The sequence below is a fragment of the Carex rostrata genome, chromosome 25 (assembly GCF_964058835.1).
Source record: "Carex rostrata chromosome 25, lpCarRost1.2, whole genome shotgun sequence".
NCBI classification, from domain to species: Eukaryota; Viridiplantae; Streptophyta; class Magnoliopsida; order Poales; family Cyperaceae; genus Carex; species Carex rostrata.
The window spans coordinates 2,923,429-2,941,472 of record NC_135942.1 but is presented as its reverse complement, the minus strand read 5'-3'; the positions used below and the strand labels follow the sequence as shown (position 1 = coordinate 2,941,472).

The window sequence follows — 18,044 nt, the reverse complement described above, 5'->3', positions numbered from 1 at the left end:
GAATGTACCCAAGTGCAATCGATGACATATTTAGTATACAATAATAATAAATACCGCATCAACATCAATACTGTTTAATTGCTACGTCTGAAAATTAGAGTGCGTATCCTCTGAGATATCTCATATTTTGCGTGACCGACATGTCCGGTGCCTATTCGGGGGTGACGCAGGGGGCTAGTTTTATTTGAGCTTTGAGATTCGCGCAGAACGTATTGCGACGGTTGAAATTTTCCAAAAAGTAATGTAAAATATGAGACATCTCAGAGGATGCGAATTCTGAAAATTACCAAGCACCAGATCTTTCGGATGCGATTATCTTAACTAGCGGATCACCAAATTTATGACAATTCATTGAAGTTAAGATCACCAAATCTTGGTGATTCACTGAATTTATGTATATGAATTATGACAAATTAATGAGCATTAATTAAGATAAAGCTCCATGCACATTTTGATACATATTCTTTGAATTGGAACGGAAATTATTTCAAGCAACCAGTAGGACTGTAGGAGAGTATCAAAAGTCTACATGGAATAATTTATAATTTTATATCAAGATATTTTAGGAAATTGAAATTCTGCAATTATTACAAAATACAGCGATAAAGCATTAAATGCAGGCATATAAGTAATTTCATTGGAAATAAATCTGCTGTTATTCCGATCAAATTTGTCCATGCAGGAATCTCAAGGAAAGAAAGTTTTTCATGCGCAAATCTCAAGGAAGATCAACGATTGGGAACAGAATAACAGGTTCCTGTTATTCCTTTATAATAACAGCAGATTTATTTCCAATTTCATTATGGTCCAATTGAAAAGTAAAATGTAGGGTACTCTCAATTAAAAATTAACTACACATTTTCAAAACAAGAGATATATTTATTTTCTATACATTTAGTACACGACGTCACTAGCCATAACTCATATGTGTATATATATTATCCAATTAATAAATATTTATCAAAAATGGACAACAAAGAAAAGATACAAATTCAACCTAGGGGCGCCAAAGGTGGAGAAAAAGAATATAATTCATATATTTTTGTAAGGTTAAGTAAATGAAAATCTTGAAAAGAAATTGGTTCCACTATCTGGCACGGGGGCTGCCTGGCTCAAAGAGTCTCTTGACACTTTGTGGGCTTGCTGACACTTCTTTGTCTACAATAACAAATAAGCTTAAGGTAAATACGATAAAAAAAGCTCAAAAACAATGAGTTATTTATTAGTTCTATACCTCTTCGGGGCTGAATTGTAACAAAGTTGCAACAACAGGGAGCAATCTGTCAACTTCCCCTACAAGAAACCCATTAGTTAGTAAATGCAAGATGTCTGTCTGTTTACCTTCATATTAAATCGCAAGGAATTATTTTCCTTCTCTTTAGTAAACATTTTAATTTCCATCAAATGAGGCAAACGGTAACTGGCACAAGGTAAGCCAGAAATTGTTAAAGGGATATTGAGGTTATCAGATTAATGGTGAAGCATTTATTTCCATTACAATTGTTCTAATACTGTATCTCAACATTACTCTTGTGGATGCTCATATTAGGGAAAACAGAATATAATTGCTTTTTGCAAAATGCTCAACTACTTCAATATTCTTTTCTTTTTCATTCTCAACATTGTTAATTTATTCAACCTGTTTCAAGAAGTTTAAGGATGACATTTTTAAGGTAGGTCATATCGATGCCTTCTCTCTTTTGTGACCTTTCCATGTTTCTTAGCTCATCCTTTAGCATGGCCTCCTGAAATATCATCATAAAGTTATTATGTACAAAAGAAAATGCAAACTAATTAAAAAAGTCAATCAATAAATCATTTGAGAAATTAAAACCTGTTGGTGGTGGAGACGGTTTTCACGCTCCAGTTCTTCAATCTCTTCCTGCAGACAAAATTTAAAAACATGTAAATATAGAGAAAAGAATAAGGAGCAAGTCTAATCTGAAGTTCACTAGGGAGACAGAAAGAGAGTGATTATTGATTCTAAATTTTTTTGCTTACTTGAAGTGCTAAGATATGTCTCTGTGTCTGAGCAAGTTCTTCCTCTCTCTGAGCTTGTTGTCTTGCCAGCACCTGAAAATTTCAATTTAACCCTTGGTTTAAATAAAATGGAGTTCTTCAAAATGATGTCATATGTTCACAAACATAATTACACACATATGAGGGGAGAGAGAGAGAGATGAAGATAGACAGATAAAGAGGGATAAATACAAGAATTTGTTGTTCGGCGATTTCAACACTGAGACCTTGGGAATCCTTTTTTGACATTACTGTAAAAAAAAAAAAAATGAGATCCAAGAAAAAAGTAATAAGAAGAAGAAGACACTAGGAGAAAAAATAGTGTAAATATTTCAATACCAGAGACTTGTCTGTCGCCATTTTCAACCTGAAAATAAGGAAACAACCACAAACTATTTCAACAAAATTCTTACTAGAGAGAATAGAAAAATGCACTTTTTTCCTCAATTTTTGGTCATTAGAGTCATTTAGGATACATTTTTTAAACTCACACAGTTATGTAGGATATTTATTAATCTTTCATTATTTGTTATTTGGACTTTTCATAGAACTAAGTTTGTATTATTTTCTTTAGGGCTCATACTAGACAACAAAGTAGAACAAATCGACCAACTAAAATTGAGGGAAAAAAGAAGATTATTAAAACACTGACAGTAGGTCTAGCCTCTAGAGAGGTATGTAGGCCCTTGTTTTCTTCTTGAAGCCTTGCAATTTCCTTTTCTTTCTCTTCAATCATTCTGTCTGATATTTCTCTGAATGTATCATGTTCTTCCTACAAAAGAATCAAATGATATAAACAATTAAAGGTCAAACATAAAATCACCATTATATATGTAAAGACTACCTATGTTTAACTATATTTATTTCGGTTTTCTGAGTTTGTGTTGGGTCCTCCAATAACTAAAGTAAATGTATAATAAAACCTTTAATTTCTTGTATTTGATCTTGAGCTCATCTAAATCCTTCTTCAGGTCATCACCAGTTTGGTCCATCTTCTGAGCCTCCAGTGTTTGGTACCTCACTGCATAATATTTATATTAAAACCAGATTGGCGTGAAACAAGAGCAATGATCATGATGATGAGAAACAAATTTTAATCAATCAACAAATTACATCTCCAAGTTTCTTCTATACTCTCTAAATTCTTGCGCCAAGATTCCTTCTCTGAATTGTACCGCGTATTGACCGAATTTAATTTTGAATTAGCATTTTTTAGAAGCAGATGCACATCAGCAAGAGCAGCATCCCTATATTAAAATAAATATTAGAATTACGTCATATACTAACTCTATTAGCAAAACTTACACAAGATTTACCTCTCCGAAATTTCTTTCTCATGCTTCACCAAAGCATCTTGTAATTCTTGTACTGCCTTATCTCTCTCTGCTAAGGTGACAGCCACCTCTCTCTCAGCTTCCTAGAGATAACATGGTTTTACTACTTCAAGTTTACAATTTCAAACTTTTACAATGAAATTTAGAAGAATAGAAGTCGATTCCATACTTTGACAGCCTCCTCATGAGCTTTGACCTGATCGGTACTTTTGGCAGCCGCCAGCTCAGCATCTTTTTTTTGTAGAAGCGCATGTGCACGGGCCTTATATGACGAGAATTCGCTCTCTAACCTACTAATCTATGTATGATAATATATTTATTATAATCGGTTACTAACATAACAATAAAATCATAATGGAAGTTGTGCCTAAATATGATAACCTTTTACTTGCTATTCTATCCTGTCCAGCAAATAAGGATATACCAAAGGTTGAAATTTCTAATTTACTTGGAGGGGGGGGGGGGGGTGTTGGTATAAACAAATTTCACACAAAATCACTAATCTTCAGTACCTCATCTTTAGCTGCAGATAGCTCAGCATCCCGTGACTGTACCAGTTGGCTTTGCATTTTTATTTCAGCCTCCAACTGACCTAAATTCAATCAAAGCGCCAACTGTTATTTCTAAAATAAGGAAAAAATTAACCAAAATTATATGTGACAATATTTCACCAGCCAGTTTTTGTATCATTACATACAAATCAGTAACAATCACAATATCTGAATCATTTTTTTTTATTTCTTTGTTTTAATTGGGGCTCTTAATTGAATGGGGACATAAATATCACTCAAATCATAATGATATTTTTTACTCTTAAGAGGCACAGCATGTACAAGGACATATTACTGATCTATTTAATTGATCAAGTATCATCAATTTATGAACAAAGAAATATACTTTTCGCTTTAGCAGATTCAATCTCCATTTGCACCAACACATTCTCTGACTCATCCAGTTTAGATTTTAGTGATTTAAAATTTGCCTCCCAATTTTGCCTCTCTTTTTCCTTGAAATAACAAAATTAAGCAACATTAAAAAACAGCACAGAATACTCCTCTTTTCTTTTTTTGTTAACAAAACAAAACATAATGAAAAATGTAGCTACTAGCTAGTCTTACATGGTGACTGTTAACCAGTAGGAGTTCTCCTTTCCATTCCTCCATTAATGCCTTTAGCCTAACAGTTTCTCCAGTTGAGGCAGCTTCTATCTCTGCTATCTCAGTGTCTTTCTCTGCTAGTACTGCCTATATATTTTAGAAGGATTTAGGGTTAAATCCAACATGAATTACTTCTCAAAATGCCAAAGTTCTTAGAATTCCAGTGATTACTGCAGGCTTTTATGGTGTTTAATCACTTGAAATGTAAAGATTGGGTTGATGTTTGTGTCTTAAGAGAGAATTTTATTTAAACAGTACGCTGCATGGTCAATGGTGAAAAAAATATGTCAATGTGTGCTCGTTAAAAACTTAGTATTAGAGATTTAGTGTGTGTAAAATTTGGATATCATTTTGAGAAATACAAAGGGATGGTATACATTAAATTATAGAGAACTAGATTGATTTTAAGGTTAAAAGGGTACGTTGTGTTGTTGATTGCAAAATTTTTGGTAATATTGCATTTCCATCTGACCTGAAGAGAAGAAATAGTTTCAGCAGCTTTATTTCTCTCTTCCAAAGCATCTCTCAGCTGTGCTTCTAAACTTTCTATTTGCTATTATACAGGATGTAACAAAAAAGAAGGAAAATAATCCAAATTATCAAAAGAAGAGATACCAAATAATACATAGTTCAAAAATATAAGCAAAATAATTACATTGGCTCCAATATTGGTACTTGGGGTATTGTGGTCTTTTTCCTAATATTTAACTATTCAAGTGACATCAACTTTTCTCACCAAGTAGCTAACCTGAAGAGCACTATCTCATAATTATTAGACAATTTATCAAGTTACTCAGAAAAGAAAATGTAGATTACAATTTAGGTTTACATATCTAACCTTTTGATGCTTAGTCGAGAGCTCTGTCAGAGAAGCTTGTCTTTTCTCTTCGGCCGATTGAATTGAACCTTTGATTTGATCTATCATCTAAGGATGCATTCGATTAACAATTACAAAAAGACATTATAATGAAAAAAATTCAAAAGAAGTATTAGAGCAAATTAGCAATAAAAGGGTACCTCATCTTTTTCATAAATAGTCTGTTGTAACTTCTCCATGGCATTATCTTTGGCTTCTGATGCACGCCGCATCTCTTCAAGAGAATCCTTCAATCTAAATTAAACATATAAGCAACTTCCATGGCTAGACTGCTTAAGATACTCTTTATAAAGTCAAAACCAGAGCAAATATAAATTTCTGATTTGGGCTTAATTGTCAAAAAATTGTTAATTACAAGTATTGCCACACCAGAACTTTGTACCTATCTCAACCAGGTAGAGAAAAGAACATTAGAAAATCCGAATTATATAGTATAAATGTTCCAAATATTATTGTGCTGGTATGGACCAACCCATAACAGCAGGAAATTGATGACCTGAGCTGATAAGCTTTTGTCAGCACTCATTGCTAGACCCAGTTTCAAGTGCATAATTCCAAGAATTCAAAGTACACATGAAAACTTATTACAAAGCTTCATATAATCAATACATGATTGTATGCTTCGACCCAAAAAGATGCATGGGAGAGTACTCGTTTTTATAGAAAAGAGGGATTTCCGAATTAGGCAAAGAGAGAATGGTCAACGGGATAAAATGCAACAATTATATAAGGTTTTCTGATGAACTTAACCCCAAAAGTTAATGGCATGGGTGAATCTGGTAATCTCAAATGTAGGATAGATAAAGTTGAGAGGATTTAAACTAGATAACTGATCTTTAGAAGGTCAAAAAATTTAGTGTTAGAGTTTTATGCATCAAACTACACATTTAAAAACAGTGCCAATATGACAATTTGAAACAGCTGCACCTGACTAAATATTATTTGATCCAACTGATCTTAAAAATTCATAATTTCTTATTTGAGAGCTTACTTATTATTAGCTGCACGTAATTGTTGTCTCTCTCCATCGAGGGCCCGCAAGGCCTCATTAGCCTGGTGACGAGCACGCTCTAGCTCATGTTGTGCAGCTTGCTTCTCTGCTTTTACAGCTTTCTCTATCTTCTCATCCTCCTCAGCCTTATATCGTGATTCCAGATCATCTTTTTCCTAACAAAAACAACAGAAAAAATTATAAAACCAATCAATAGGATTTTGTCGACTACAAACACAGTTATGCATTGACGTGAAGCATAGTGACTTTATTCTTGGCTTTCTCAAAATAACTCAAGCTGTCAGACCAAATCTAGTGATAACAATAATTTCAACTCTATGTTACCCACCATCTGAGCTATACTTGCACAATAATGTATCACAGGCATATGTAGTTTATTTTAAAGAGGATATGGCCAGCAATACACATATCCACACACACATAAGACCTCACAACTTTTATTGATTTGTCACTCAACAGTAAACACTGATTCATCCACCTCGATTCACTTAACTTTGTAAGAAATTATCCCAATCTATCAAATGTGTGTTATTTACATTTCTGAAATTAGGTTGGAAAAAGCTGGTTACATAACCAAAATGAATACTATTTAGCTCAATTTCTGTTTACGGTCCAAAGACCACCAAAGAAAAATAAAAGACAATATAAGAAATTAATTAATTACAAGTGTTAGCAAGAAGTTTTAAAATGGATCCAATGGTTGTGACCAGACTAGCAGTCTGTGCCGGCACTGGTATGGTTCAAAAAGCAAGAAAAATGAATACCTTTTGAACTTCTTGGATGCGTTGTTTGGCACGTTTGTGAAGCCTCTGAAGTTTGGTGTCCAATTCTACATACTTTTCATCCCTCTCTTTTATTTCTTGTTCCAATTTCTTCTCAGCTACATTAAAACAAAAGGAATCAGTTAACGTTCGGAAATCGGGGTATTTTCTAAAAAAAAAAAAAACTTTAACAATTTGATCTTTTTGTTAGTTATGACAACTAATAAAAAAATCGGGATATTTCCTATAAAAACTTAAAGGACTCAATCATATGATATGTAAAATACAGGATTTCCAATACTAAAAGAAAGGACATAGTCAATTTTAGCACCTCTCCTATTGAGGACAACTGGGTCTCATTACTGGTCCAGTACTGCTTAACTCTTATGAACTCTAGACAAAATTAAAAATAAATTTTAGTTCCATTCTCTAGGCTAACTCGAATTTTGAAATGGTGATGCAAATAAGGCAAAACAGACATTAACATTTGCATATCCAATGGTTTGAGATTATTGTATTCTGATAGTTCAATTCGATCCAGGACAAGTACAAGTAAGAACTCTTGATACCATTGCTGATACATGGTCCTTAACAATAACCTAATTGTATTGGTCTTTTCTTTGCATGACCTATTTACAATATTAGGTGAACCAAAAACAGTTTATGAAGTTATTAAAATAACTACAAATGAACAAATATATACACAGAATAACTGAACTAACCTTCTAAAAGCTTTTTAGATAGCTCCTGAGCCTTCCCATCAGCTTCAGCATGTGAAACTCTAAGATGTTCCAAAGCTGCTTCGGCCGCCTTTTGGGTCTCCCTTTGTTCACTGATTTCCATTTTTAACCTTCTTATTTCTTCATTTAATCTATTTACTGTTCCTGACTCTCTTTTTTTTCTTTTTGAAAGCTTCGCAGAAGCTGCGGAGTCTACTGCTTCTGACTCATCGTCAACTTTACCAATTTGCTCCTCTCTGGCCTGAGACTCCTCCACTGTCTGCATTGGTTGCTCATTGACCGTCTCGTCATTCTCTGAACTGGAATTTACAACATTACCATCTGTAGTTTGGTCATTCTCTGAAGGTTGCTCTTCTATGTGATTTTGCGATAATTTGTTCTCTGATGGTTGCTCTTCTATGTGAGTTTGTGATAAATTGTTCTCTTCAGGACCCATGTTTTATTTGAAAAGAAAAAACTTAAACCTGAAAAAAGTACGGGGCAGGTTGAGAGAAAAAGAAATAGTAGAAAATGTAATATTTTTCCTTAAATATGACACTTAACATAACTGACATATAAATGCAAACCTCAGAAAGCTCTAATTCAATATTCATTCGAGATCCAAGCGGAACTCTTTTTTAGATCCAGAATCTAACAAATCATAATTTTAACAATAGAAGTCAATAATTTGCGGTCACAATTGCAAAACGGGATCTGCTCAATAGTGCGTCGCCTTCTTTCAACTGTCAGATTGAAATTACTTCGGTGATTTAGACCGAGATTATGGAATTTGTAGCAACAAAATCGAGAGATCTGCGATGGAGCTGGGGTTTTTGTGTTTTTTACCTTGTCGCGAGAAGTGAAGTCCAATCCAAAGGAAATAAAGAAGAAAAAGAAGGTAATTTTGCTAACTGGAAAACTAAGGGTTCCTTTTTTAAGTCATGTTTGTACTTACGGTTACCGAGGAAAACCATGTGGAGAGATTAAGGCGCACAGTTGTGCGAATTAAGCCTCAAAAGTTGAATTCGTATCACCTAAGGTAACATAATATTTCTGTTTGGATCTGAACCGTCCAATCATCATCCACACGATTATTAAAGTGACTCCGTCCGTTCCATCTTGAACCGAATTGGTCCGGATCCCGATCGGACGGCTTCGATCCAAACAGAAATATTTTGTTACCTCAGAGGAATGGATTCCTAACAGTTTACTATTTACGATAGTATATTTAATTCTAATAGGGGATTGCCTTGAAAATTTTCTTTCCTTATGCTCAATTTATTTATTTTAAGAATTTTTAATTATGGTAGGAACTTAAGTGAACTTGTATCAAGTATGTCAACGGAAATTATTAATATTTGAAATAAAATGGAAGAATGACTTGGTTTATTGTCTTTTTTTTTTTGTATTGCTATTTTGAAAGTTGAATGCACAATGCAAAGTCTTTTTGTTATGTTTTTATATCAAATTTATCCTTAATTAATATCTTTCTGATAAGTTTTGTGCATCAACATATTTTTTTTGAAAAAAAAAAAGCAAAAAAAAAGTAAAGTGTGGTATGCTATAAACCATTTTTGACATTAACAGGAAAGAAATATTTTGTGGAAACTTTTCTCTAATTGCTTAATAAGTTTCAATGGCGACTACTATAGTTCAAGAAGAATCTGAATGGAGAAGAAGTGAAATAAGGGGCTTTAAAGCCCAATGAAATGAAAAGAAGTGAAATAAGGGTTTTCTAAATTAAAAATTATGGGCTTTAAAGCCCAAAATCCTAAGAGCACTCTTTTCTCAACCGGTTTGGATCCAACATTATTTTGGGCTTTAAAGCCCACAATAGTTAGATATTTGTTAGCCAATCGGCTCTAAAACGGTTAAAAACATTTGGTGAACAAGAGTTTTATATCATGTATGAAAATAACAATATAATATTCGACTTTCTATCTTAAAAGTCTCTTATTAAACATTTTACTATACTTGATCTAAATTAAAACTCTGGTACGATGCTCAAACTTTGATCTAAGTCTCTTATTTCATTTTGGGTTAATTAATTATATTCTTATAAATTTTGCCTACTTTATTAAAAAAAAAAAATTATAATTTTGAGAATAAAATTTCAATTTTGTAAATGATAAATATAACTTTATTGTTGCTGAGGAGTTTGGGTATTGGTCATCTATGAAAGAAAATGTTATTTTATTTCATTTGAAAAGTTTTCTCAGTTGTAAATGCTTACTAATAGATTCATAATTCTTGTCATAAATTATGAAAAAATAATTTAGGAGTATGGCAGCCGTTAGATCAAAAGTATCGTTAAATACCAACGTTTCTCCAGCTATTTTGACCAATTAACATTTTTTTTTTATCAATCTATATTCGACGAAAATATTTAAACTGAATAATAAAGCAGATAAGCTGAATGTTAAGGCAGTTCAATAAACGAAATTGTAAAATAGTAATACAACCTAAGACTTAAGAGACAAATTAATATGCTAAATTCAGTATTGCTCCGGCTAATTTATGACGAAACTCTGACTACACATTTAAACTTAAAAATGAAAGACATAAATAAGATGAATACCAAGTTCAATAAATTGAGCATTAAAATAATGGCAAATGCTTCTGTGAATACAAACAAATTTAAATCGTTCATTTGTTACTGATCGAACAGTTAAGTGCTCCTGAAAACAGGAGCGGACTCAGTGTAGTTCGAGGGCAGTTGTCTCTCCTTTGGATTTTGAAGTTTTATACAAATTTATAGATTCGGTTTGATTTTATCTACTCTGAAATTTTATTTGCTTCCTCTGAATTTTTGATTTGTAATTAATGTTAAATTTAGGGTTAAAATTATGATGATTTTTTTGAATTCTAATTGGTAATTAGAATTAGAAGTCAAAGTATCGAAAATTAGAAGGTTAATAAATTAATTTTAGTGCATTCATTTTTTGAACGTTTTTGACTGCTTGACTTTATACTAAATTAATTCGAATGTTTAAAAATTTCACATGTAGATGCATCACACGTAAGGTAGGTGGGTTTCAACGGTTCGGATTCGTCATTTGAAATCGATTTGATGAGTTTTAGTATTAAGTTCACCAAAACTTTGGTAAGCTTAAGAGCACCCTAGTTCTGCTCAAATATATCAGATGTTTCCCAATTTAATTTGTGCCTTGCATTTGAACAATCTTTTTTTTGAAAAACTAATAGAAGCTATGTTGCATTTGAACAATCGAACCTATGCTGCTATGTATTTCTCGGAAAATCAACCTTACATCTAACGGGTCCGGATTCTCTACGGTAACTCAGACATGAGTTTGGATCCTAACCGTCCGATCAGAATCAGAACCAATTCGACAGATTAGAATTTATTAATTTCTTTAATATCCGTGCAGATTCTAATCGGGTGGTCTGAATTCAAGGTCAAAGTTTGAGTTGCCTTGGGAATCCGAATTCATATTTAACTGGGCCAGAACTCAGAAATGGGCCTGGCTGTCAGAACTCAGAAATGGGCATTTGCGTGTATATAAACCCCAACCTTTCTTCGCCGAACGAAAACCTAGAAGAAAAAGAGTCCCGCAGCCGCCGAACGGAGGAAGAAGGAAGACGGGGCAAATCTAATCATGACTTTCAAGCGCAGGAATGGAGGACGCAACAAGCACGGTCGCGGTCACGTCAAGTTCATTCGCTGCTCCAACTGCGGCAAGTGCTGTCCCAAGGTACATAAATATTTGGGATCTCACATCTAACGTCTAAATGTAAGGAATTAATTAAGAGACATAATAAAATCTGGATCAAAAATTAGATCTATGGCTGGTCTGGTTCAACACTTGTTTATCCTTCTCTATGGTTGTTGCATAATCATATTAAATTGATTTTTTTTCAAACGATATATATATAGAATGATTGTAATCTGATGAAATGATTATTTATCAGGGAAATTGTATTTGGATTTGATGTGGTTTATTAAATAATTGGTGTAATTTCAGGACAAGGCCATTAAGAGGTTCCTTGTGAGGAACATCGTTGAGCAGGCTGCCATCAGAGATGTTTCTGAGGCGTCTGTCTATGAATGTATGTATATATATACTTATTTTCTCTTTTATTGCAAATTACTGTTACAATTGACCGCATTGTCATTTCTAGAGGGGAGGGTATTTCAAATATGTTCAACAGTTCAAGTAACATTGTTAAGTAAGATGGTTCCAAATAATTTTCAATGATACCATTGAATGAAATCAACTTACTTGTATGATTCTTACTTTTGTAGCGTATGCTCTCCCAAAGCTGTATGCAAAGATGCAGTACTGTGTCTCCTGCGCCATCCACTCTCACGTGGTGAGGGTCAGGTCTCGTGAGAACCGCCGTGTCCGTGAGCCTCCACAGCGCTTCCGTCGCAGGGTACTTTTCATATATGCTTTTATAAATTTCTCTTCTATGATGTTTACATTAGTGAATACAAATCTATATCTATTTAAACAGTATTAGGTTTGGAATTTGCCGGTTAGACCTTGTCTTGTAGCGTTATTGCTTTCATAGGCGTTACGTCTGACGTTCTCTTACGTTGGTCGTGTCAAGGAAAGCACATATTAACATTTTAAATGGATCAATGCAAGTGTTTATTAGTGAATTGAATAACAATTTATTGTTGTTCATATCATGCATTGTTTACATCTTAATCGGAATTTTTTGGATTTTTACATGCAAAGTTAGGGATGTTTGAATAATGATGAAGTTAGGGTTGCTATGTCTATTTGTTTGTTTTTTTGGGACTGCACGCAAGGTTTGGAATTCGCCTGGTAGACCATTTCTTGCAGTGTTATTGCTTTCATAGGCGTTACGTCTGCCGTTCTCTTACGTTAGACGTGTCAACGAAAGCATATATTAATACTGAAATTTAAAATGGAGCAATGCTATTCTTTCTTAATGAATTGAATAACAATTTATTCTTGTTGTTCACATCATGCATTGTTCACATGTTCATAAAAATTTGTTGGATTTTGACATGCACAGTTAGGGATTGTCTGGGATTGAACTAAATTGAACTCTGACAAATATTATAATTTAAATAATACTATGGTAGGATTTCTGTCTCCTTTGGGACTGTATGTCTGCTCCATTGGGTAGAGAAAACTATACCAAATGGAAAGAATTGGTCCCTAATATGCGACCTCCATCTAACACTTTGTCAGCTATTGTATACCAATCTTTAGTTGATCATTAACGGATGGGAGATTCATGTTAGAATTTTTTTTTTTTCAATATTTTATTTCCAGTAGGGTTTATATTACAAGTCTGGAACTTTACTAAATATTTCTGTAATGATTTTTTTACCAGGATGACTTGCCAAGGCCAGCACAGGCCCCTCGCCCAGCTGGTGGGGCCCCTCCTGCTCCTGCGCCGCGTACTTAATTATGTTTGAATCCTTGAGTTTTGTTAATTTGTTCTGTTGTGGATCTCAGTTCAATAGATTTTGTGAGTTTTGTGGGAACAAGTGTTTTTCCTTTTGGTATGGATAATTTTTGTTCTTGCACTGTTATTAGAGATTTTTGAGTTGTGTTTCTTAAGCTCTTAGTTGTATACCTTATCTATGGTCTTGCAGTTGCATCAAGAAAAATAATATTAAGTTGGCTTTGACTCACATTTTTTGGTCTTGCAGTTGTATCAAGAAAATTGTCCTTCAGTGCCTTGTCAGATAAATATTAGTTTCACAATCATATGAAAAATTGTCTAACCAAGTTTAATTAGACTATTTTGGATTGAACTCCAAAGCAACTAAATAAATGATTGAGAGCATTTACTATTTTTTAAGCCGTCGTATGCGGGCCTAGGAAAATTGATGATTGTTTCTTTATTGATCACATTGTTCTGGTAACAAACAATCTATGCAGTTATAGAGCAAATTACTAGTGTAATAACTGTTATGAGGTTCAAACGAAGAATATTTATAATAAATGTCTAAATTAGTGTTTGTTTTCCTTTGCATAGATAAAGAGCGACATATATTCTACACTTAAATAGGTAAAATAGCTTGTTTTTGTTATAGTTATAGATATTTCATATTTGTCATGAAATAATATAAATGTCAAATCTCAAAAATCTAATAAATCAACCACAATAATTTTTCACACGATTGTGCTCCATTCATCCACAATATACATCTAATATTTTTCTAAAAGAAACAATGAGCCCTATACAAGTTTCATATATTAAAGTATGAACCATATATAATTTGACAGATCAAATTAAATGTCAAATTTGTACAAATTAATTTATACGTAATTCATAGTTCCAACATACAGTTCTTCAAAAACTTGTACATTAAAAAATGAAAAAATAATTGTCTGTGATATGATACAAAGTAACACACAAAAGAATTCCAGGTCACAAAAGAGAACTTTAAAAATGAAAGTGAAAATATTTTTACCGGGCGTATTTGATCCTCTACCAGGCTCAGATCCAATCAAAATCTCATTTCTGAGCCAAAATGTGAAATTCATAAATTTCAAAAGGAAAAAAAAAGTAAAAGAAAAAAAAAACTGATAATTCACAGGCATGTATACATATATTTCTAAAGTAGAATGTTCCTTGTCATTTTGTTGGTTCTCCACAAATTTCTCCGATCCTGGCATGGACCGATCAAATAAAATACCCCTGCATACCTCATCATTCCTTTCTCATCATAGACAAAATCTTTCAGCTCTAGCCATTGCGATGTCTTGAGCGGGTATTGATGCGACCAGCCACACCAAGTCTACTCATGGCAATTGCCACCCGTCCAACTGCAACAAGTCCTGTATCAGTACGTGGCCTCTCATCTCTGTTGTTGCTGTCACTGTCACTGCTGCTGCTGCTATTAATACTTCCTGGCTTCTCATCTCTGCTGCTGCTATTAGTACTTTTTGGCTTCTCATCTCTGCTGCTGCTGGTGTTGCCAATGTTTTTGGGCTTCTCATCTCTGCTGCTGTCATTTTTGTTATTATCTGTTACCTTTGATTCTCTGCCAGTGCTGCTGGTGCTGCTATTGCTGTTGTTGTTGATGTTGTTGTTGTTGTTGTTAATGTTGTCAATGATACTATTAAATTTACTCACACCAATTGCTACTCTCCTTCCACTGACAATATTTTCATCCTTACTTTTTTCATTTTCAACCTTACTGTTTTTGTTATTAGAAATGCTATTAGTACTGCTGCTGCTAGGAGCAGTAACAGTACTAGTTTCAGTTGTGTTATTTCTGGAATTGTTAGCACTACTAGTAGCAGTACTAGCAATATTTTCTTTTGTACTATTACTGCAACCTGTATTAGTACTAGAACCACAGTTGTTTTCACCAGTACTATCAGTAGCAGTTTGAGTACTATTTACATTTTCATTCTTCTCTTTGTCAGCATTAGTTTTGAGCCATGGATGCGAGAGGCATTGTGCAGCAGTGGGGCGCTTCAGTGGGTCAAAATCCAATAATGTGCACAGAAAATCGGAAAACTCCTGCGCATCGGTTTTCTTAAACTTGTACTTCTCAGTTAGGATCTTATCCAATGGCCAGTACTTGAGTCGCCGTATCCTTTTCAAGTCACCATGCCGGTCAAAGTAATCCTTTGACCGCAAACCCGCTATTGCTATCTGAGATTAAAATTAATGGATGAAATTCAGGCATTGAGAGTTTTTAAATAAAAGCCTATTTGAGTAAGAGAGGTATGTTAGTCATTTGTTACCTTCTTGGGCATTTTTCCAAGGAGCTCCATCATCAGAGCCAAGTGATCCTAGAAACAATTTCCAGAATACAAAAATATGATTACTGAGAACAAAAGGTAACAATACAATAAGAAATTGGGGCTATAAAATAACATACATTGAATCTAATACCAGTTCTGTGTAGTACCGGAACACGAGTATTGAAACTTTCATTTCTTTTTCCCTTTTCTTTTCAATATTTTCCTGGGAGGTTACTTTGAGCATGGCTTGGAATTCATAGCTGATTTAGGCTTTATCTCTACCCTTCCACTGTGTTTAATTAGGGCTAAAATAACTACTACAAAATCAAGATGACATTACTTGACAAGTGTTTCTTAGAAAACAAATTATCGACACATTATAGTATACTTATAATCCCAAATAAAAATTGTAAAAAACAAAAGACTCTGGGGGCCACGGAGTACAGTTTTGCATTTCCTCAGCAGGGGTAATTTCCCTAGCCAAAATTAAAGAGAAATTAATTGTATTCCCCCAAGTTCCCACACCAAAAAAAGAAAAGAAAGAGTACCTCATCTTCACTGAACCCATTTCCCTCCTTTGGCGTGAAGAGCATATCTCCAGTTGCAAGCTCATATGCAATACATGCAAATGACCACATATCTGCTGGAAAGGAATACCCCAAACCAATAACAACCTCTGGGGCCCGGTACTGTCTTGTTTGTATTATTTCAGCGAATTGTTTATGGGCCCAACATGCATTCCCAAAATCGACAATCTTACACCTCAAATTTATCCCATCTAGATTTCGCTCCTTCCTAAAGCTCGAAGCATTGGAGGCAGCCATTGATGGTCTTTGCTTCGAGATCCGCGACATTGCCCTTTTTGCCCTTTCCTTCAACTTCTTCTCTAAAATGCTAACCCCTCCAATACTTCCATTAGGATTTCCTTCAGGCTTTTCTAAAATAGGTACAAATCCAGCCCGCACTGGGTCTTTTGATGGGTCAATGGTGGATATTAGCAAAATATTTTCAAGTTTTAAATCGGTGTGGATTATACCAAGATCTCGGTGCAAATAATCGAGACCTACAAGCATGTCTCTGCAGATTTGGCGCACCCGGTTCAGGCCAATGCCCTTGTACCTGTTATAGCGTACCAATCTGAGGAGGCTGTCACCAAGATATTCAAAAACAAGACAGACGTGCTGACCATTGGGGCCCGCATGCCTGAAGTGGTCCAGCAGATGAACTATACACTTGCAGTTCTCTGGGTCCTGTTTGGTGAGTTCTGACAAGAATTCGATCTCATGTAGTGCTGCCTGTGCAAACTCTGCTGCACTCTTTTGGATCTTAAGTGCCACAAATCTCTGCAGGGGAAACTTTAGGGTTATGATTTCATAACCAAATTGTTGTAATTTAACATGATGCTTTTTTTTTTTTGCAAACAACTAAGGAGAATGAAATGACACAAGGTAGCAGACAGTCTTGTAGTTTCATATGGTATCATGCACAAGCTAAAAAAACACTGCTAAAATATTTTTTACAAACTTCCAATTTATTTATCACTCCACATAATTTGAAAACACTGCTAAAAAAATGAAAATAATAATAATATAAATAGAGTAATTTCTCCTGCACCTTTTATTTCTTTATTAATCAAAAACAGTTCTTTTAGCTTTCTTCGTCAATGTATGAAGAAGCATCAAACATTTATTGTTTTAATTCTATTATAAACCTCAGTTTAAACTAGGCCTATCCATAAATTTTCTTAAAGGAGTCCTATAAGGGATATTTTCCTAATTTAACAAAAGCACAAGGGCCCTACCAACAAATTTCCAAAAGAAATTATACACTTCCAACAAAACCAGATCAAATATGTTTCATATTGATTGCAAGCACTGTCAATAAGTTCATCATCAAGAAATTTTTACCGGCCAATCCATCCAAAATTTCCACTTATCGTAAATTATCTAGATAACATAAGATATAAACAAAAATAGCCTGAATTTGATTGGACTATCCGGTAAATATTTAATAGCAACGATGCTTAGACAACCCAAAGATCGGATCATAAAAAAATTGAATGCAAACCTGAAATTTAGTATCGTAGGCGAGCCAAACTGTGGAGAAATTTCCCCAACCAAGCTTTCTCTGCGCAATATACCTTCCAGCGTTGAACTGATCCCCTATTCTAACCGCGTGATAACCACCCTTTCTGTACGCCTCCGAGCCTTCGTCTTCCTCCGACGATCCGCTCGATCCCGACGAGGTCGACGAGCACGACATTGATGCGATCGCAACCAATTCGGATTCGACAGGTTGAGAAATTGAAGTGGTTTCGAAAAAATCTCTCCTTTGTGTTTCTGATTTTTAAATGGTTTATTTATTTTTATTTTTTCTGAATATTCTCCTTAAGAAGTCCTTTCCCCATAAATGGAGAATTAGTTGGGGGAAGGTAGAGACGAAGAGAAAAATAGAAACGG

At 34.2% G+C, this 18,044-nt stretch overlaps 3 protein-coding genes and 1 non-coding gene across 7 annotated transcripts; 2 read left to right on the top strand and 2 right to left on the bottom strand.

Moving 5' to 3' along the window:
• Window positions 1–858: 858 nt before the first annotated feature.
• Window positions 859–8,853, bottom strand: ATGRIP (Golgi-localized GRIP domain-containing protein). 3 transcript variants are annotated; one of them, XM_078292428.1, is made up of 23 exons: window positions 8,726–8,852; window positions 8,118–8,364; window positions 7,883–8,072; window positions 7,164–7,279; window positions 6,379–6,554; window positions 5,528–5,621; window positions 5,349–5,435; window positions 4,983–5,063; window positions 4,472–4,597; window positions 4,251–4,359; window positions 3,866–3,945; window positions 3,523–3,651; window positions 3,336–3,436; window positions 3,133–3,266; window positions 2,943–3,040; window positions 2,672–2,791; window positions 2,359–2,386; window positions 2,212–2,270; window positions 2,002–2,073; window positions 1,835–1,882; window positions 1,640–1,745; window positions 1,235–1,293; window positions 859–1,158 (listed from the first exon to the last, which is right to left on the bottom strand). In XM_078292428.1, exons 2-23 carry the CDS (start codon window positions 8,334–8,336, stop codon window positions 1,051–1,053), a joined length of 2,340 nt encoding a protein of 779 aa, XP_078148554.1. In that variant the 5' UTR covers window positions 8,337–8,364; window positions 8,726–8,852; the 3' UTR covers window positions 859–1,050. The 3 variants fall into 3 exon arrangements, with proteins under 3 accessions (XP_078148554.1, XP_078148552.1, XP_078148553.1); XM_078292426.1 differs by having other exon boundaries at window positions 7,883–8,364; window positions 8,726–8,853; XM_078292427.1 differs by lacking the exon at window positions 8,726–8,852 and adding an exon at window positions 8,467–8,534 and having other exon boundaries at window positions 7,883–8,364.
• A 2,570-nt stretch (window positions 8,854–11,423) lies between these two features.
• LOC144543979 (small ribosomal subunit protein eS26x-like) lies at window positions 11,424–13,442 on the top strand. The gene is made up of 4 exons (XM_078292425.1): window positions 11,424–11,592; window positions 11,863–11,947; window positions 12,144–12,274; window positions 13,211–13,442. Exons 1-4 carry the CDS (start codon window positions 11,497–11,499, stop codon window positions 13,283–13,285), a joined length of 387 nt encoding a protein of 128 aa, XP_078148551.1. The 5' UTR covers window positions 11,424–11,496; the 3' UTR covers window positions 13,286–13,442.
• Window positions 13,009–13,111, top strand: LOC144543990 (small nucleolar RNA snoR99). Its single transcript, XR_013508124.1, has one exon. It is a non-coding gene; the product is annotated as a small nucleolar RNA snoR99 (small nucleolar RNA).
• A 728-nt stretch (window positions 13,443–14,170) lies between the features above and the next one.
• Window positions 14,171–18,044, bottom strand: LOC144576268 (uncharacterized). Of its 2 annotated transcripts, XM_078326586.1 has the most exons (5): window positions 17,653–18,044; window positions 16,134–16,928; window positions 15,586–15,633; window positions 14,773–15,493; window positions 14,171–14,739 (listed from the first exon to the last, which is right to left on the bottom strand). In XM_078326586.1, exons 1-5 carry the CDS (start codon window positions 17,845–17,847, stop codon window positions 14,576–14,578), a joined length of 1,923 nt encoding a protein of 640 aa, XP_078182712.1. In that variant the 5' UTR covers window positions 17,848–18,044; the 3' UTR covers window positions 14,171–14,575. The 2 variants fall into 2 exon arrangements, with proteins under 2 accessions (XP_078182712.1, XP_078182711.1); XM_078326585.1 differs by having other exon boundaries at window positions 14,171–15,493; window positions 17,653–18,043.